At 41.9% G+C, this 21,451-nt stretch overlaps 1 protein-coding gene across 1 annotated transcript; it reads right to left on the bottom strand.

Annotated features, from left to right (window-relative positions):
- Nucleotides 1–790: 790 nt before the first annotated feature.
- SRSF9 (serine and arginine rich splicing factor 9) lies at nucleotides 791–21,451 on the bottom strand. Its single transcript, XM_081966553.1, has 4 exons — nucleotides 21,103–21,451; nucleotides 4,385–4,551; nucleotides 2,773–2,945; nucleotides 791–1,742 (listed from the first exon to the last, which is right to left on the bottom strand). Exons 1-4 carry the CDS (start codon nucleotides 21,357–21,359, stop codon nucleotides 1,599–1,601), a joined length of 741 nt encoding a protein of 246 aa, XP_081822679.1. The 5' UTR covers nucleotides 21,360–21,451; the 3' UTR covers nucleotides 791–1,598.

The following is a 21,451-nucleotide window of genomic DNA, read 5'->3' as shown; positions in this document are numbered from 1 at the left end:
GCCTAATGTTTTGGCTAACCTCTCTACATATGCCTAGTACCATTTGTTGTATGCCCAGTAACAGCATTTTATGCTTAGTGTGGCATCTAAAAGTCCAAAAATGGTCAGCTAATTTTTTGTGCTTTATGGAGAGCAGGTGGAGGCATTTAAGCCTTGCCAAGAAAAGAGTCCAATTTAGGAGAGAGTTTTATTTTAAAAGAAGGAAATTGGCCTTAAATGTCACCCCCCCCCCCCTCTCAACAAAATGCATCTAATGCTATTCTGCAGGATACAAAATAAGTGCAGACAAACCACATTCAGGGTATCTAATCACTAAGCCACAAACAAGCCATTTTTTTTACTCAGTGCATTTTGAACCCCAGCCACTATTTAGTAAACAAAGCACAAGAGACTTTCTGACAAATATGCCACACTGGATTTTGCAATGGACATATACTGCTCCGTGTTTTTCTTGCTACATATTTTATCATTGTACATAAACTGTATTTCATATACAACACAAGCAACCTTTATACTAAAATGGCATTAGTTTATTCTTCCACTAACTCTTTATATAACTACAGCTATTAATATGATGCAGTAAGGTATTAATTCAATAGAAGACGTGGGACTAGATCTTTGTAGCAACTCATTTGAGCAAAGTCTCAAAATATGATTCTCAAAGCCTAGATTGGCAGCACTTTCTCTAAACTTGCAAGTTAGCTAAATGAATCTTTCCTTATTAAGCTCTTAATATGTGGACAGTTACAGACACGGAATTCAAATAAAACACCTCATTTTACAAGTTAACTAAGCACAAAACCACTGAAATTCATTTTATTTCATGGATCAAATTAATGATAGGACTTCCATAAAATGCTTAAATTGGACACATTTTGCAGTTAGTGAAGAAGCACAGAACACTCCCTTCCCAGTACGTTTCCCAAATTTTCAGGCCCTCCTTTTAAGTAATGAAATTGTATTAAATCTGCTCTCTCAAATCTTCCAGGCTTGATAAAATAGGTCCTGGATACTATTTGTGAAATTACATATCAAAACAGCCAGTAAAAGCAATTGCACTGGTGTTATAGTAGAACAGCTTAAACATCCCTTCGATGATCCCAGTATGACAGCTGTAGAGAGCAAAAACCTTTTAAATGCTTCTTTAACTCAATAAAAAAAGCAACTTAAAAACCAGGGTCATCTGTTTTATCTCCACTTTCTACCCCGACTGCACAAAAAGACAGCCACTCATGAGTTACAGAAACATTGGAATATATTTTGAAACACCACCAACGATCGCTGCTTTAAAGCCCATCCAGCAAACTATTAACATGTATGAGTTTCAAGCTCATTTTCCCTCATTGAGAGGAAAAGCAAAAACAACTTCACATTTTCCAAATAAAATGCATTTTAGGTGGCAATGATTCATAATACTTCATTACCAATACTTCCCTAGTAAAAACAGTTGCCATAAAAAAAAGATTTTCTTGAATAGAAAGGAAAAAAAAAACCAAAAAGGTTCCTACGAAAGACTATATCCATCCATTTTGGAATGTAAACTCTGAGCACAAATGACAAGCTCAGTTCACATCGTTACAAGTCCCTATTGGGTGCAATCAGAATGGCCTAAAGGGTGAAGAGTAGCGCGGTGATCCCCTGCTTTGGTAGGGAGAATCGCGACTCCTTGAACCAGAACGGGAGCGTGAGTAGCTGTAGCTGATGCTTCTTTCAGGACAAACTCTGATATAGGCTGTTTCACCCTGGAATTCAGAAGAGAGAAAACCCAAACATTGGCATAACATCCTGTGGTCAGTGTTATGAATAAATGAATGCCAAAAATGAAGGCGAGAAACCAAGGCACAGTGGCTCAGGACCGAAGAGTTTTCATATACAGGCAGGTCAAATCCTATCGCCTGCTGCCGTAGGCCAATTCAGATGTGGCCCATCAGGTCTGCAGAAACAGGGCTTGTTACAGCTAGGCTGTGTAGGCCAACACAGACATGTTTTGTCCCCCTGTAACTAAGAAGGGCGATGATGTCGGATTCCAAAGTTAAGCTATCAGAGGGAGAGATGCAGGCTAGTGAAGTCCTTCAGCACAATTAGGAAAGGTCTTGGTGAATTCTCACCCAGTCCATCTTAACTTAAATGTTTCTGCAGTTCAGATTCTTGAAGAAAATTCCACAACAAGCAGCCTCCATCTGTGATTGACTGGGTGGTTGAAGATCAAGCCAGCCACTAGAAGAAGGTGGTTGCAAGTGAAGTAGCAATGCCCCAAGAATAATAACAACCTGGTTTATAGAAGAGGTATCAAACCACCTTGAGTAGGAAGATCCAAGCACAGGTGGGGAGGTTTACTATTAAGTAAGCCACAAAACTACACAGCTGCTCCTCTGGGAAATATCATTTCAGCATGCCAATAGAAGGCAAGCTAAGTTTATTGAAACAATCAGCTGGTAGCCATCTTTGTTCACCCACTGGCTGTCAATGGGAGAATGACAAATGAAATCAACTTGACTTGCTCAGATGTTAAAAGCAAGTAATCCAAATGCTCATTTTCCAGGAATAAAGCACAAAACCTAGTTTCTGCTTCAGTGTTTTTAACCACACCATCATGGGGTAGGTTTCACATAGCCTTGGCAACCCTTAATCTTACAAGCTTAAGCCTTTTCCAAGACTACTGCTAGACTGTGCCCAGAAGCCTCTTGAGAGAGCATCACAAAGGACAGGTTAATGTATGTTCCTCCATGACTGGCACACACACATGCTCTTCACCCTCAGGCAAGAACCCACCTCATGAGATCGGAATTTGGTGTCATCCAGTTTACGCAGTGCATATTCCATATCTTCTTTGCGAAGAAACTCAACCACCCCCATTCCATCTTTCTGAACATCTGCGTAACATACATCACCAGCTTCACGCATATGATCCTTCAGGTCCTGCCAGCTGCCTGATGGAGGAAGCCCTGAGCAGTGAACACAAAACACAAGAGATTGTGTAAAGAGATGTCACTAGTTGCTGAGGCTACGCCAGGCATGGCTGTGGTCCACCATTTCCATAGAGGTCCTGTTCATTCCAGAGAGTCAGTGCTATAATTAGGGTCCACAGAACAGCAATAAGTTCCATTCCAAGGGGTGAGCCCTCCGTGTCAGCAAGGCAGTCCCCTAGGTAGGTCTAGGATTCAAAGTACTGGGTGGTCAGAGGAATCCTATTTGTCCAATGTAAACTTAATATCACCCCTAACACTGACTGGACAGATTGTACTCCATGTACTCAAAATTAGATTCCCATCCAAGAATGAGGGTCCCATTCTAAGAGTGTTTGGGTCCTTAGATTCCAATAGCTTATCCTTGGGCAGCGAAGCAAGGATACCTGTGTTACCTATCCACAGGTATGCTATAAAGAAAGATAAAGGGAAGTCAGCTCCCTGTTCCACAGCATATTCTGAAGAAACTAGTATGCTGCTGCTTCCTGGCAGTTTTCAAGAATGCTTCACAACACTCTCTAGTAAGGCAGGTTCTACCTTCAAGCCAATAGCCAGTCCAAGTATCCTCCCTGCCCTCCCAGGCTTCTGTGTGGGAGATGTACACCTGGGGTTGAGCCTTTTCGTTTCCGGGTCCCGCTGCAAAACTGAAGTGATTGTCACTGAACGATTTCCTCACCGAGAATTCTATTTCTAGCCACGATGCCACAGTAAAATGCAGATTTCTTGGCATTTTATTTTAGTTTTTATGGGTTAAGTGGGCCATTCCATATGTTTGGCCACAGCGTGCTGAACTTTCTTCAGAGGCTTGATCACCATGGCAAAACCTCCAAAATACTTCCATTGCTTCCCAGTGAGATTAGGACTTTTTCATTTGTCTCCCACCTCACTAGACATAGACACCTACTCCAGGTATATCAAAGTTGTATTGAGGAATCCACAAAGGTCTGAACAGAGGGGATCTAATTTTAGGTTAATTTTCTTTCATTAAAAAAAACAAATATTGTGCAGCTGTTTCTCAGGTTTTAATAAGACATATTTTGGTTGCACAGCACCATCTAAAGCCTGTTCCTTCTGCCATAAACACTATAAAACTGATCCCTAGTTTTCTTTCCTTGACTTTGCCCGCCCATATAGTGACCCCTTTTTGCATCCAAGAGTTCCCTCTTGCCTCCAGCTGGAGACGTTTTTGCTCACCATTTATTCACCGTGATGAATCCATAATCAAGACTTTCTCCATGGATTGAATCAGAAAAGTATAGTGTCCTTTTGCGGTTCTAAAAAGCTCCTCCACAGGGACAGGTTCCGCATTAAGAAAGAAGCCATATAATATGGTAATGATAAGGTAATCTTCTCTCCATTACAACTGGAGATTGCATCAGAGGGATTCCAGTCAATATGAAGTTTAGAAGGGAACATACCTGAAACAAGGACTCGAAATTCAGATCGTCGCGAAGGAGGGCCATTCCTCCCACGAGGCCCCCCACCAAAACCTCCCCGTCCTCTGGAAGGTTTGGGAAACTCAACACGCAGACGACACTCGCCATAATCATAACCATTCCTTCTGTAAACGGCATCTTCTGCATCTCTGTGAACAAACAATATATAGCCATATTCACCACTATCCAAACAATCTGAAAGGTTTTGAAAATGTTGCAGCTTAAGACTTAAAAGTGCAAAATGCTGAAATACAAGCCTAAAAGAGCTAGAAGCTGCTGGTTTCTACCGTAAGCTGGCAGACATCAGCACATGCCCAAATTCATCTGATTGAATCTAAAATGGTCTTAAGATCAAAGTTCAGAGTTTTAGAAATATTACAAAAATATGAGGTTCCGAGTTATCAGGATTTTAGAAATAACCCAAACATGTGAAGTTGATAAATGACAGAACTGCTTCTATTTTGCAACAAAAATCACAGCATAAAAGAGGGATTGCAAATATTATTCATCCTCAATGCAGGTTATTTTTCAAAAAAGAATTGAGAAATTTGGGACTTTAGAAGAAGCGCCACCACATAATCACAGAAGCTGCATACGTTTTATGAATATTGGCAGAATATATGTTGCCACGCTATTGTCTCGTGTATTCAAGAAGATAGTTCTTCAGCAAAATGTAATATTTAAGATATAACTATTTCAGGTATTACAACAGCTGCTTTATAAATCTACTTCAACATGCTGTTTGTGAGTGGCTATATAAATTTGTTTAATAAATAAATAAAATGACATTTTCAAAAGAAGTGCATGGAAACAATCATCATCAAATTTATGACTAAGCCAGTTGGTTGAATAAACAGAGCCTCCACAGAAAAACACTCAAATTTACCCCTGGATGGGTAGAAAAGAAAATAACTTTCACTAGAGATAACCACAGAAGTCGTCATTTAAGTTTTAAAAATGGGAGATGGTGATTATATATTCCACAAATTGAAATGAACTGACCTAAATACAGTTATAAATAAAAAAGAATCAAATACTTATATTAATCATAAGCTATACAAAGATCAAAATTACAAGAGGTGGAAAAAAGAGCCAGTGTAAATTTCAATTTGCTTTAATAGATCACAATACTCAAGGCCCCAAATTTAACAATTCTGCTTTGTTCTATGAGATCTATCTGGAATAGTAGTCTCTCTTTTTCATAGTATTAGGTTGGTCAGCGGCACAATTAACAGTTTCATATTTTTAAATCCTAAACTCCACTGAAGAATTAGAAGAGTCTTCTTGATGCTAAGAACAGAGGCTTCTGAGCCAAAGATGGGTGGCACTCCATTTAGGTTGTTCTGGATGTCCACAATCAAGCAGACAGTTGGAGTATCAACTCTTGTTCTATAAATCATTTTAAACTTTTTTTTTTAAAATTTAGAGGCCGATGCAACAAATTTTTCTTTGGATTTTTAGTCCAACTTCAGGGTTACAAGTGGTGTTTGGTCATTCTTTGTTCTTAGTTTTGTCGTGTTGTAGATAAGAATGGCATTTTATCTGGCTCAGTCCATTCCTTCTATTTCTTCACTTAGAGAATCCAAGATCTTCGTCAGCAGACAATCTTTGTTTTTTGCAGTTTTGAACTGCCCATCTCCCGCTGGAAGATAGGGGACTTCAACAATAAAATGTTGAAAAATTAAAACAGTATATAAAAATTAAAAATTTAGAAAGTTTAGAATTTAAAAAGTAGCAAGGATGATTAAAATTTGTTAGAAATTAGTTAAAAAGGCAAAGGGAGACGACACTAACCAGCCCCTCGATTGTGTGCTGCTTTGCGCTCTCCACCTGAAACTGTAGAGGCCCATTTTAACGCCTTTTCAGAAGGCCATAGGAATAGGGGCTTCTCTCCCCTGGTGTGTGTGTGTGTGTGTGTGTATGTTTGCTGTGGTGTTGAGTAACAAATAGTATTTAAACTATTCAAATATAGAGTTTGATTCAAATGTGGAATTGAATAAACTTCTACATTTGAAGTATAATGACATTAGCTGCTCAAAAATAGTCACATAATTCGCTACTTGAGTCAGAACGGTACATTTTTCAAAGCAAATTTAATATGTATGTCAGACCTGGAAGCCATCTTTTACCTTTTGGACTCCAGGCCTGCCAAATTTTCTACTATGGGAAAATGGGAAGGGGGATTACACAGAGTGTGGGTGCTATGTAGTCATAACATTCTTTCTCAGAAAGTCAAGGTCAACTGGCCCTGTAGCTGTGATGAGGTGACTGGGAGGCATCTCCAGTTCGGATGGTGCCTGATTGGACCATGGGATGGACATGTGGGTGCTGGGAAGGGACTTGGACTTTCTTTTGGGTGGGGAAAACCTGGAAGCTTTCAGATTCAGGTTTTCCCAGATGTGCCAATATGACATCTCTAATAAAATGGAACTTTGAGGAAACTCAAGCTTCGGAGTGTTTTTTTGTTAGGGTGTTACTTGGAACCCTGACAATGTACTGGTGAATCCATGCCCAAGTTTTTGCTACACCTACATAGCAAAAACTACCAGTATAGGTAGTCCTCAACTTACAACCATTCATTTACTGACCATTCTAAGTTACAACGGCTGTGAAAAAAGTGACTTATTATAACAGTTCTCACACAACTGTTGCAGCATCCCTTCAGTCACATGATCAAAATCTGGATGCTTGGCAACTGGCATGTATTTATCACAGTTGCTATGTCTGGGGTCACATGATCACTTTTTGACAAATAAAGTAACTTTCTGATAAATAAAGTCAATGAGGAAGCCAGATTCACGTAACAATGGTGTCACTAACTTAACAACTGTGGGGATTCACTAAACAACTGTGGCAAGAAACATTGTAAAATGGGGCAAAATTCACTTAACTGTTTCGCTTAGTAGCAGATATTTTGGGCTCAATTGTGGTCGTAAGTTGAAGACTACTTGTAAACCAGTTAAATTGAATTTCTATCCAACCTAGCCACTCTATCAGATTTAAAAGGGAAAAAATCAATTAAAATTTGGTCACAGTAGGTATTTCAGTTACTTTTCCATTGGGTGCAATCTAGATCATATCCTATTTTGCTATCAAGAACTCTGTAAGTGATTAGAATGTCCCAGATCTACAGACACTCAAACAATAATCAATACTATATCCAGACCTCTATCTGTACAGCATTAGTGTCAGCCTCTGTTTCGCTAGTTGCTTTCGGCTGTCATTGAAACGGGGAGGGGGGGGCTGGTATTTGGGAGGGGAAGTTCAAGCACAGAAGAGATTGTAAAAAAGGGAGTTTTGGTCTCACCGTCTACTGCGCATGCTGGAGACTAGTGCTTTTGCCTCAGATCCTGCTTTGCTTAGCTGCTATCTTTTCATAACCAGTAAAAGTACTCTTAATTCTGCAAAATGGAGTTAAGTAGTTTCTTTCTTGGTTGCTGAGGGAGGCCGGCTTGACATTAAGCAAGTTCTCACTTTCGCACTCATCCCGGAGCTAACACCTTCCAAGGGAAGTGTAAAAAAACCCCAAAGCCTTCAAAGGAATGTCTTACCCAGGCAGCGACCAGGACGACGACATGGGGGCGGCTGGATCCTTGTGTCCCTTGGAGACGGAGCGAATGGCGGATCTAAATTTGGAGGAATGATCCATCCGCCCCAGGTGGTCGTTGGGAGTGGGACAGAAATATGACCCTGAGGAAATTCCAGCTGGATTTACCACAAGGCGACATCGGTGGCCAGCAGCTGCTTGGCAGGAAGCCGAAAAGGAGAACCTTATTATTGTTACTGCGTTTTATTTGGTTTGCCAGCTGTACCTATATTCTGTGCAGACTGAACTGTTTCTTAGCTGTGCTGACATTTATTGCGCATGCCACAGTTCTTATCTGACAAGTTTTACTGCGCAGGTCACACTTCTTTCTTAACTTTCTCTTCTGATCTTTTGTTCGCCTGCCAAGGGAGGTAGGCACAGAGCTCTGCCAAGATGTGATTAATTCAGTTAGCAAGTTTTACTTTCTTTTATATTAAAATGTTTTTTTATTAGATCATGCCTCGGGTTTATTTTTCGCTTATTTCAAAAGTATACTACAAGGAAATTCCACGGTCCACACTTCCATAATTCAAGGTGGAATTCTCACCCTAACACAACGCACCAGAGGTTGGTTGTCTATTTTATGGCTTTCTCCTTGTTTCATTACTTTGAAGATAAGCGTAATAGGCTAATCTAGACAGGATGATTTATAGTGACTGAGGAACGCTTAAATCATTTTCTAACATGCCGAAGAAAAAGAAACCGAAAGATTTATCTTCAAGGCATTCAGATATTTTCACCCTCTCCGATGAAGAGAAGAAAAGTATTTTACAAAGATTTACAACTCTTGATGCAACCAGACTGGGTGAAAAATCTGCTGGGGGAGAAGATAGAGCTATTTCTGAAGATAACGAATCCCGACTGAGGTCAGTAAAGTATCTTCCTGATTATGCATGCTCCCAAACTCTTAGAGATTTTGAAACGCTCAGTGCCAGGCCAAAGCTCTCGCAGCCGCAGCAATTTAACTCCCACACAGAAGAAAATATATATGATTCTCTCCACACCTTAGTCCCAGGCTATGAAACTCTTTCAAGAGGTTTGGGAGAGGTGACGTTTAAGCGAGAGCGGTCCCGAAAGAGAAGCTGATCTCCCAGACCTAGAGGAGAGAACTGCAGAAGCCCTGTTCTGCCCAAGGGGGGCCCTGGGGGCAGACAGTGGAGCTCATCAGGATGGGGAAGCCCCGGCAGCAACAGCAACAGCAGCGAGAGCCCTTCCAAGAGGAGGAGGGCCCCCCGCAGACGCCGGATGGCAAAAGTTCCTCTGCTTGGTGTGAAATTTGGAGGTGACACAAAGGAACTAGGATTTTTCCTGGTCCAAGTCTGGAATTTCATGCAACAGTTCGGAGAGGATCTCCTCACAGAAGAAGCCAAGGTAAGAGTTGTTACCATGGCGCTGGAGAACAAGACAGTGGCATGGATGGTTGCCTTGCAGAATGATGACTCCCCCCTGTTGAGAGACTATAATAGGTGTATGGCCGCCCTGAGGAAACGCTTTGATGACCCGCTCACGGAGCGGAAGGCCAGAACCAGAATGAAAACCCTTACCCAGGGGAAGAACACAGTGGCTGATTACATACAAGAATTTCGTGAATTGTCCGTTTATATGCGGGATTAGTTGGAAGAAGCTTTAATGGACAGTTTTATGCATGGCTTAAACAAAGATATATACCAAAACTGTGTAAACAGCCCCCCCCCCCCCCGTAACTTGCAACGCTGGTACAAATTGGCAGCAGACGTGGAGATCGATCTAGCCAGAGACAAGTACCGCGAAGACAGAGAGAAAGAGAAAGCTACCCCTCCCAACCCCCCCAAAGGAACTCCGAGAGGAGGAAAAAGTTGGTCTACAAGCAGGCCCTTTTAGACTCAGGATGCACACGTTGCATTGTTAGCCCAGAAGTGGTGGAAAAAATGGGCTTGAAACTGAGAACTTTGAAAGTCCCCATTGTTTTTGCCAGCTAGATGGGTCTATAGCTGGGGGGGCTCCTGCCCATTTTGTGACTGAACCTATAGACATGTGGATGGGAGATCACCAGGAAACATTAAGTTTCATTGTGGCACCGAGGATGGACCGGCCTCTCATACTGGGCTGATCCTAGTTACGTAAATGGAATCCACACATCAACTGGAAGAAAGGGTGGTTGCACATCCGATCCGCTAAACCCCCTGAGGAAGAAGGGAGGGTTTCCAATATTACCAACGCTGAACCTAACCTAGCGGCCGCGGTGCAGGAAAAAATTGAGGGGGAGGAGAAAATCCCAAAGGAATATTGGGACCTAAAGGACGTTTTCAGTGAAAAATCCTCTAATAAATTACCCCCTCACCATGCAACGGATTGCAGCATTGAGATCCTCCCAGGAGTAAAACTTCCAAAACCCCAGATTTACTCAATGACCCCACGCGAAATGGAGGAATTACGGAAGTTTATTGACAAAAATTTGAAAAGGGGGTTTATTGAAGCTGCTAGGCCACATGTGGCCGCCCCTATGTTGTTCAGAGAAAAGAAAGATGGCTCCTTTCATCTCTGTGTTAACTACAAGAATCTTAACAATGTGTGCGTTGAAAATTTATACCCCCTCCTTCTGATGAAGGATATGTTGGCCCAATTGGGTAAAGGGAAGATCTTCACAAAATTGGACCTAAGAGAGGCTTACTACAGAGGCAGAATCAAAGACGGAGATGAATGGAAAACTGCTTTCAACTGCCCACTCGGGTGTTTTCAATTCAGAGTACTCCCATTTGGCCTACAGGGGGCGCCAGCTGTTTTCATGCAATTAATAAATGAAATTTTACATGAACACCTGTACAAGAGTGTGATGGTCTACCTTGACAACGTCCTTATCTACACGGAAACACGTGATGAACACGTGACTTTAGTACGATCAGTACTCAATAAACTCCGGGCTGCAGAACTTTACGCCAAATTGTCTAAATGTGAATTTCATCAAGAGAAAATTGATTACCGTATATACTTGAGTATAAGCCGAATTTTTCAGCCCACTTTTTGGGCTGAAAAATCCACTTCGGCTTATACTCCAGTGAACAACAAAAAAAATGTGGCTCTTTAAACATTTTAATGCGGCTCTTCTGTGTGCCGGGCGCCCGCTTCCCTCCCTCCTCTCGGGCTTCGGAGGGAAGCTTCTGCATAACCCCGGCGAGTGACAAGTCTCCCAGGCTGTAATTTGCCGAGCTGTACGTGCGCGCCTGTTTTCCACGGTGTGGAGCAGCGGCGAGATTCTGGGCGGCGAGCGATGATTCCGGGGGCCATCAGTGGGGGGGGCAGGGTCCCCCCTCGCGTTCCTCATTTTCCCGGATGGCCCCTGGAATCATCGCTTGCCGCGCAGAATCTCGCCGCTGCTCCACGCCGTGGAAAACAGGCGTGCGCGTACAGCTCAGCAAATTACATCCTGGGAGACTTGTCTTATACAGATGATCCTGGAGAAACTATGCATGGACAGTTTCAACAACATGTACACAAAAATGTTTTGAAGGAAGCAAAGAAAACATCCAGAAGAAACTCATACAGGCTCTATCCTAATTCCCTTTGATATACAAGAGAAGGAAGGGAAAATGCAGCAAAGCTTTTCAAGATTTTGCTACTAGAGACTATAGTCTAATCAAACCCGATGAGTTGTTTTCTGGGTATGGCCTATCTTGAAGGGTTGACATCTATTGGTATAGTTTCTAAAACACATTAGGATTTGAAGCAGAATATTTTGAATTAGAATCTCGCCGCTGCTCCACGCCGTGGAAAACAGGCGCGTGCGCACAGCTCGGCAAATTAAAGCCTGGGAGACTTGTTATCACTCGCCTTTGCAGAAGCTTCCCTCCGAAGCGTTCCGAGGGAGGGCTGTAAACTTCCCTCCCAAGTCTTGGGATGTTCTGAGGAGCCCCCCAAGGCAAAACGCCGCTGCCAGGTAGTTAAAAGTACGTCTCTGATTCGTCTCTGTCAGTCTCTCTCTGATTCCCTCTCTCTCTCCCTCTCTCTGTTCCTCTGTCTGTCTGTCTCACTCACACACACACACACTTTTAGCAATTTTATTGTTATCTACCTGTATTTTTATTTTTGAAATTTACCGTGAGCTGCTGCATTTCCCAGCCTCGGCTTGTACTCGAGTCAATAACTTTTTCCAGTTTTTTGGGGTAAAATTAGGGGTCTCGGCTTATACTCGAGTTCGGCTTATACTCAAGTATATACGGTACTTGGGTTACCGCATCTCCCACAACAGCATCGAGATGGACCCAGCGAAAGTCCAGGCTGTAACTGAATGGGCACTTCCTCACACCCTCAAACAATTACAAAGTTTTTTGGGATTTGCAAATTTTTATCGTCAATTTATCCCCTCGTTTGCCAGCATTGCTCTGCCCATTACAAATCTCCTAAAGTCAAAAGGGGAGGCCAAGCCTAAACCAGGTAAGCCTTTGAATTGGACTATGGAGTGTCAAGCCGCTTTCGAGAAATTAAAGCGACTCTTTGCAGCTGAACCCGTTTTGAAACACCCAAATATGGAGGCACCATTTATCGTTCAAGCTGATGCCAGTGATGTGGCGGTGGGGGCAGTATTACTTCAAACGAACGCTGATGGAAAATTGCAGCCATGCGCTTACACTTCACGTAAACTAATAGAGACAGAGAGATGATGGGCTATAAGGGAAAAGGAAGCTTTTGCGGTCAGATGGGCTTTGATGACCTGGTGACATTTCCTAGAAGGGGCGAAACACCCTTTTGAAGTATGGACTGATCATAAAAATTTGGAAGCATTGAAGACCCCACATAAGCTATCCCCTAAACAGGTGCATTGGGCACATTTCAACTGTTTCAACTTTACCCTCAAGTACATTCTGGGGGTGGGTGGGTGGAAGAACTTCATGGCTGATGCATTGTCTAGGCTTCCCCAGTAGAACAGCTCTAAGCTGAGCATGGTTCACCCAGTCATCCCAGCAAAAAGTCTGGCTGCCCCGGTGATTACTAGAAGCCAAGGCACAGCGAATTTAGAGGTCACTATGAACCTCATATACAAACTCAAGGAAGGCCTGGAGTCCGATAACTGGTTCAAGGAACATTCAAACGAATGTACCATGAAAGATGGACTGGCTTGGGTAGGGGCTAAATTGTATGTTCCTGCTAACCTGAAAACTATTGTTCTTCAACGGGCCCACGATTCGAGAATGGCAGGCCATTTTGGATTTGTAAAGACTTTACATCTGATTAAGAGGCAATTTTGGTGGCCTTCATTGAAAAAAGACATTGAGTCCTACATAGCCAATTGTCCCATTTGTGCAACTGCAAAACGACCACCGGGGAAACCCCAGGCCTTCTCCAAAGTGTGGCCCGCCCTGAGGCCCCATGGAAGGAGATATCAATGGACTTCATTGTTGAATTGCCAGAGTCTAGGAAATACCGTGATTTGGGTAATCACCGACCTGTTTTCCAAACAAGTTCATTTTGTGCCCTGTTCCAAAATCCCATCAGCTAAGTCGTTAGCTAAGTTATTTATTTCACATGTGTACCGGTTACAAGGAGTACCTGAACGCATAATTTCGGATAGGGGGGTCCAGTTCATCTCCCTCTTCTGGAAGGAGTTTCTGAAGCTAATTGGCTCCGCCCAGGGGCTAAGCTCCACCCACCATCCTCAGACTAACGGAGCTTGTGAACGGACTAATTCTGTTTTGGAACAGTACCGCCAGTGTTACATCAATTATCAACAAGATAACTGGGCTGAACTGTTACCACATGCTGAGGTGGCATACAACAACTCTGTGCACAGCAGTACTGGCTTGACCCCTTTTAGTTGTGTTTGGACAGGACTTTGTACCAATTCCTCAGTTGCCTTGAGAAAAACCGCAAATTTTGTCCCTCTCCGAGTGGAGTGACCAGCTTTGCCAAATTTGGCCCATGACCCGCAAGGCGTTGGAGGCTGCTCACCGGGTGCACAAGAAACAGGCTGACAAAAAGAGGGTGAAGCAAAGGGAGTACAAAGTAGGAGATTGAGTGTTTTTGTCCACCAAGTTTCTAAAAACCACCCAGAAATCAAAGAAACTGGGGCCGAAGTATGTCGGTCCTTTCCCTATTGTGAAAATCATTAATCCCGTTTCTGTACGATTGGAGTTACCAAAGCATCTTAAGTGGATTTATGCTGTGTTTCATGTAAACCTGTTGAAACCAGAGCACACTTCTTCTTTTCATGTGTCCCTACCTGCACCCCCTGCCCCTCTTTTTATTGAGGGAGAGCAACACTTTGAGGTTAAGGAAATCTTGGACTCCAGGAAACATAGGAATCAAATTCAATATCTGGTATCCTGGAAGCATTTCCCCCCCTCCCAAGCTGAGTGGGTGGATAAATCTCATGTTAGAGCTCCTAGACTCTTACAGAAGTTCTACGCTAAGTACCCTGATAAGCCTTGATCATATGAATTATACATGTCTATTTTCTATTGTTTTATTTTCTTGCAGGGATGACTTATTTTCCTGAAGGAGGGCCAGATGTCAGCCTGTTTTGCTATTTGCTTTCAGCTGCCATTGAAACGGGGAGGGGGGCCCTGGTATTTGGGAGGGGAAGGTTTACTACTGGAGAGATTGTAAAAAAGGAGTTTTGGTTTCAACATTTACTGCGCGTACTGGAGATTAGTGCTTGGTGTCGGTCAAGGCCAACCGTCTTGCATACCAACCTGATGTTGCTCCTTGAAGATGGAACTCACATAACACCTAAGGGATTTGCAGATTGGACACTGGGATGAGGGTTACCAGGGGGAGGGGGTTTGGTCATGTATTGATATGTATGATTTCGCACGCTTTTGCCTCAGATCTTGCTTTGCTTAGCTGCTATCTTTTCATAACCAGTAGAAGTACTCTTAATTCTGCAAAATGGAGTTAAGTGGTTTCTTTCTTGGTTGCTGAGGGAGGCTGGCTTGACATTTAGCCACAAATGGGCCATAGATTAATTTTTCTCTGATTGACCATGACCAAGGTAGAAAATGACATATTTACACTGTATTTTCTTTAATTTATAGCCTAAAAAGGAAACACTATTTTAACATTCCTAACATTGCAAGTTGAAGCTATGAATATATTTCAGAAAATGAGAGAATAGAAAGAAGTGACTTTCCTAAGGTAATTGCTTTGTTATATATAAACAGGTGGGATAAAAGTCTTATAAGTGAAAGTAACAAACATATCTAGTACTCATGCCTCCTATTTTTAAATTTTTGAAAGGAAAATCGTAGTGGTGAAAGAGTAGCAGTTTTCATTTCAAAGCAACAGGATGCCAAGAGTTAAACTCTTTTCTACACCTACACAGCACCAACAAATTATACTGCTAAGTACTATTTTTGTACAGCTACTTTGTACAGCAAGTAGAATATAGCTATTAACAAGAATGAGGTGTGCTGTACAAAAAACATTAGCCTTTTTAGAGAAGACGCAGAAGACAGGCACACAGGAAATGCAACATACTTTTCCCATTTTGAGTGTGTTGGAAGGGGTCAATAGTGTTCCCATTAGTCTACTCAAACTTAATAGTTTGAGCAAATCTGGCAAAAAAGAGAGGGGGCATTTAAGATTTGAGAAAAGATTTGGTTTTAGGAATTTATGCACCTAATCAATTACAAGAAAGTTTTTACAAGATGCTTCATTTAAAAATTTTAGATTGGAATTTTAAGAGTATTTTAATTATGGGAGACTGGAATGGAGTGATTTCGCCAAGAATAGATAAGAGAACAACGACCAGATTCATTACCAAACTGCCAAAGGCCTTTTTTGACCTACAAGATGACTTGAAATTAAAAGATGTTTGGAGGATACAACATCTAAATGGGATGGACTTTTCTTTTTACTCAGATAGACATAAATCCTTTTCAAGAATTGATTTCTTTTTGTTAACACCGGATCTACTCCCTAAAGCTAAGAAAACCAAGATATTCTCCAGGACACTTACGGACCATAGCCCGGTGTGGTTACAAATTGAACTAGGGAAGAGGCCAAGAAGGTCTTGGAGAGTAAATGAAAATTTATTTAGATACGAAAAAAATGTTGATGAACTTAAAAAACACATGAAGGAATTTTTCAGTTTTAATATGAATAAGGGTTGAAACAGTTTGGGATGCAAGTAAAGCTTACATGCGTGGGGTCCTGATACATATGAATTTCAAACATAAACAAATTAGACAGAAAAGGAGAATGGAACTGGAAGATGAAATAAAAAGCAAGGAACAGCTGCTTATAACAAGCCCGAAAGACGAGACGCTCCAGATGGCGCTAAAATTGTTGAAAGACCAATTTCAAATGCTTATAGCCGAACAAACGGCATCTAACTTGCAATTTGCTAAACATAACACCTTTGCTAACGCTAATAAACCTGGTAGGTGGTTGGCTTATACTTTGAGAAGGAACACGAATGATAGAATTATTGATAGAATTGAGTATGGAGGGAAGACGGTATATCAACAAGATTTGATTAAAAAATCATTTGTGGACTATTATGCTAAGTTATATGTACGAGATAATATACAGAACAAGTCAGTAGATGATTTCTTGGAAGAAAAAAGGGTTACTAAAATATCTGTGCTTCAAAAGGCAAATTTGGAACGTCTGATAACTGCTGATGAGATCACTTTAGCTATAAACCAACTTAAACTAGCAAAGGCTCCAGGGACTGATGGTTTGACTGCAATGTACTATAAAACTTTACAATTGGAAATGATTGAATATCTTACACAACTTTTTTGTAACATACAGCAAGGCGGTAAAATACCCTCCTCATGGAAAGCGGCTTTTATCTCATTAATACCCAAAGATAAAGAGGGCCCTAAGAAACCAGAATATTACAGGCCGATATCTCTTTTGAATACAGATTATAAAATATTTGCTAAGGTACTAGCCAACAGATTGATGCCGGTTATTCAAGAGATTATTCATCATGATCAAGCAGGATTTATTGAAGGCAGACATATGAAGGAGAATGTAAGGCAACTCATAGATTTAATTGACTATCTTGATAAGAATAAGCAGATCTCGGCAGCGCTGGTCTTCTTGGATGCAGAGAAGGCCTTTGATCGAGTGAACTGGAATTTTCTAACCAAGACTTTGGAAAAGATGGATATGGGACCACGATTTCGGCAGGCGATTGGAGCAATTTATCAGCAACAAAATGCACAACTTATTATTAATGGAAATTTGTCAACAACTTTCGAGATACAAAAAGGTACAAGACAAGGTTGCCCATTATCTCCATTGTTATTTATCTTAACTTTGGAAGTCTTGTTGAATGCAATTCGGGACTCAGAATCCTTAGATGGCATAACTATTAGGCAAAAGGAATATAGAACTAGAGCATTTGCCGATGATCTGGTTGTTACCCTTTCACACCCTTTGAAATCAATAATCCAGATGAAAAATATTATAGTAGAATTTGGCATGGTGTCTGGGTTTAGACTAAATCAAAACAAAACGAAAATGATGGTTAAAAACATGACAGAGTCTCAAAGAAAGAGATTTGAAAGCTTAGCAGGCTTTGAAATAGTCTCCAAGGTCAAGTATTTAGGAATACAAGTTGCAGAATCGAACACAAAACTTTTCTCAAATAATTATGAAGTGTTGTGGCAAAAGATCCAGAAAGACCTTGAAGTATGGAAAAAGCTACAATTGTCTTTGCTTGGAAGGATCTCAGCAATTAAAATGAACATTCTACCTAGATTTATCTTTTTATTCCAGATGATACCGGTGCTTAAAACAGATAAAACTTTGTTAAATTGGCAAGCAACATTAAATAAATTTGTTTGGAAGGAGAAAAAACCGAGAGTAAAGATGAAGATTATGCAAGATACTCGTGAAAGAGGCGGCCTCAGACTCCCAAACCTTCGATTGTACTATGAAGCTGCGGTACTAACACATGTAGCAGATTGGTTTGGGAAAACAAAAATGGATTTGCTGAATATAGAAGGCCATGATCTTGTTCTGGGATGGCATGCATATCTTTTTTATGAAGATAGGGTGGACAAAGTGTTCAACAATCACGTTCTCCGAAGTGCCCTGATGAGAGTATGGAAGAAGCACCGGCCCAATTGGGATTATAAAATACCGCTTTGGTTGGATCTTGCAGACACCATGGGGATTATGAATATTAAGTCACTCGGGGGTTGTTTATACAAAGATGTGCTTATCGCTGATGGGGATGAATGGAAGTTAAAAACTTTGGAACAACTGTTGGAAGAAGGAATTGTTTTAAATTGGTTACATTACATACAGCTTCAGAAGAGATGGGAAGAAGATCGAAGGGTCGGTTTTATGGACAAAGAAGTGGATCTGATTAAGCAGATAAAAGAGACTGGCCCAAAACAAGTTAAAAGAATATATAATGTACTGTTAGAAAGAGATTCAGAAAGTGAATTGATTAAGGATTGTATGATTAAATGGGCTCAGAATTTTGGTGAAGTTGTTATGTTGGAAACATGGGAAAGAATATGGGTTCAGAATGTTAAATTTACACAGTCACAGAATTTAAGGGAGAATTTTTATAAAATGTTTTACAGGTGGTATTTAGATCCTAAAAAATTATCATGCATGTACCCAAATATTCAACCAAAATGTTGGAGATGCGGGTGCCTAGATGCTACCTTTTTTCATGTATGGTGGACCTGCAATAAGGTTAAGACTTTTTGGATAAAAATATGGTGGGTCATGCAAAATGTACTGAAAAAAAGAATACAATTTACTCCGCAAATGTTTCTACTGGGCATAGCTAAGGATCTTACTAAAGGGGAAACAAAATTGGTTCTGTATATGGTCATAGCAGCTAGGCTGCTGATTGCGCAACATTGGAAGAAAGATTTTTTACCGACAATTGGTCAATGGACTCAGAAAGTGGCGGGGTTCGCCGAAATGGCAAAAATTTCAGCTTTTTTAAAAGATCAGAAACAGGAGAATTATACACAAGAATGGGCAAAATGGATTGATTATATACAGAATAAGTATCAGACTAGGAGGTATTATGTAGCCTTTAGCTAAGATTGTTTAGACTGATAGTTGATTAGAGTAAATAATACATGGGATGCTTGGAATCATTAGAGTGGTGTATAGTGGAAGTCAGGGGGGAGTTGAGTGGGAGGTGGGGGTGGGTTAGGGTGGAGGGTGGGGTAATATATATGTATAAATATACTAGAAGATGGGATTAATGAAATATTATTTTAAGAGAAATTTATATTATGATTTATATATGTTAAATTAGTTTAGAAGAAGGGATTGATGGGATATTATTATTCCAAGAGAAATTTATATTGTGATTGTTGGGAAGAGAGGGGGTATAATATGTGTATGAGTAATCTACTTTTAGACAGGGGGAGGGGAGGGGGTAAAATAATTGGTATAATATTTGAATTTCCTTTCTTTAGGGGGGGCTGGGGGGAGGGGAGGGGTATAGTATCTGTATGGGATTTATACTGTATGGTGGGGGGCTTAAAGGGGGAAAATATGTTTGAATAAAACTTTTTCAATTAAAAAAAAAAAGATTTGAGAAAAGCAAACATGATGGAAGTTTAAGTCATTCAGTAATGGAAACTTCAGCGTCTCTGAGGAGGGCATGTCGAGACAAAGTGGATGTAGGGAAAAACATCTGCTCTTATAATGAACAGACTGTTGGGACCGAATGCTTTTCTTGCCTGGGTCAAAATGTGAAGATAGGTTGAAAAAGAACAGCACAGCTATTATAAATGTACACAAGACTGTGTTAAGATTTCCAAGATTACATTTCATATGAACAGTATATTTCAACAGAATTCAACAGATTTTTAAATAACCACAATTCTTGTATTATAAACATGGGCCAAAGAAGTCCATTTGTTAAGGGGCACAAAACTTACTAGACTTAACTCATGAGCTGCTTACTGATGCCACCTTGTTCCCGTAAAACAAAGAAGCATCACTACATCCCTGTTTGCGTTGTTTGCGTTATTATTGTTATTACTGTAGAAGAGTCCCAGCGCACAGCTGATCCAGAGAAAGGTAAACAGAATCAGTGGAGGCAAATCTGTTCAGAACTTGAAAGTAAGACCTCCACAAAACTCCCCGAAAAAGACAATGGCAAATCAAGCTTAGCCTGGTGCTGGAAGATTATCCACCACCACTTACTTTTCAAGATTGTTCCCAAAATGCTTTGGATATTCTTGCTGCATTGTATAGTACAAATGCCCATTCACATCTCACTCTATTTCTATTGATTGCTGAAGATTGATTGAATATACAATTATTTTTCATCACCGCCCTGCCAAACTGATATTGAATGACAGGTAACGTATAAAGTACTGTATATAAAAACCACCCCTCACAATATTGAGAATACATCCAAAAGTGAATACCTGCCATAGCCATTCGCAGCACAAAGATGCACACACACACACACACTTTTTGGACCGAGGTTGCATTTTCTCACACAGGCACATCAACTATTTAATAACCAATTTCGTTGTAGTTAAGTACAATCACAATAAAGATTATACTTATAACAAGAACTCTGACTTCCCTACTTGTGGAATTGCTGTCAGTCCCCCGAAGGAGCCTGGGCTGGGAAAAGTGTATATCTATGCATATATATGTATATCTATATATCTCGATCTCTATCTATCCCCAATGGCAACAAGGCAACCAATCCCTTTTCAAATAAAGATTGACAAGAGTATGCGTATATATGTGTGTACACACACGCGCCAGTCTATTTGAAAAGGTTGCTTTGTTGCCGTTGGGGATGCTGGCTATTTCCTGAACGGCTTCCATGCCCATTGCCTGAGGGAGAACAGCGGCGCTATAAACAGGCGGATTTAAAACGGGTTGGGGAGCGTCACTCGGCGCGCGCGATCCTCCCCGATCCCCTCAGTTTCAGGACCGGCAGCAGCCAGGCATAATGACGCGAGGCTTCGGCCGGGGCCGAGAGGAAGCGGGAGGCCTCCTCGCCCCTGGAGCCCCGCTCGACACCCCCCACCCCAACTGAGGCGGGTGGGCGGGAAAGGCCACCCCCTCCCTCAAGAGAGAACCTGCAGGGCGGGGCGGGGGCCGCGCAGGGCGAGCGCGCGCGGACCGCGGCGCAGGCGGGAAAGGCCGCCCCTCCCCTCAGTCCCGTCCCCTCACGCACCGCGGGTCCTCGAAGCGCACGAAGGCGAAGGGCACCAGGCCGCGCTTGCTCTTCAGCTCGATGTCGCGGATGCGGCCGTACTTGTAGAAGAGCTCCTCCAGGTCCTTCTCGCGCACGTCGGGCGGCAGGTTGCCCACGTAGATGCGGCCGTCGCCCCCGGCGCTGTTTCCCCCGCGGCCGCCGCCGCCGCCGCCGCCACCGGACATCCCGGGCCCGTCCCCGTAATCCATCATGTCCCGGCCCCAGCCCCCGGACATCTCGCCCGCCCGCTTATCCCCGCGCGCTCGGCGACCGCTGCAGCCTCCGCGCACGGCCTTCCCTCAGGAGCCGATTGACGGAGGGCAGAAAA

This window comes from Natrix helvetica (assembly GCF_964273705.1).
Source record: "Natrix helvetica genome assembly, chromosome: 14".
Classification (NCBI taxonomy): Eukaryota; Metazoa; Chordata; class Lepidosauria; order Squamata; family Natricidae; genus Natrix; species Natrix helvetica.
This window is presented reverse-complemented; position numbering and strand designations above follow the sequence as displayed.

Coding starts and splice junctions, on each gene's coding strand:
- SRSF9 (XM_081966553.1), bottom strand. CDS start 21,359: ATGTCCGGGGGCTGGGGCCGGGACATGATGGATTACGGGGACGGGCCC. Junction 4,552..21,102: donor GTGCGCTTCGAGGACCCGCG/GTGCGTGAGGGG, acceptor GTTTGTTCACAG/AGATGCAGAAGATGCCGTTT. Junction 2,946..4,384: donor ATTTCGAGTCCTTGTTTCAG/GTATGTTCCCTT, acceptor TTCACTGCTCAG/GGCTTCCTCCATCAGGCAGC.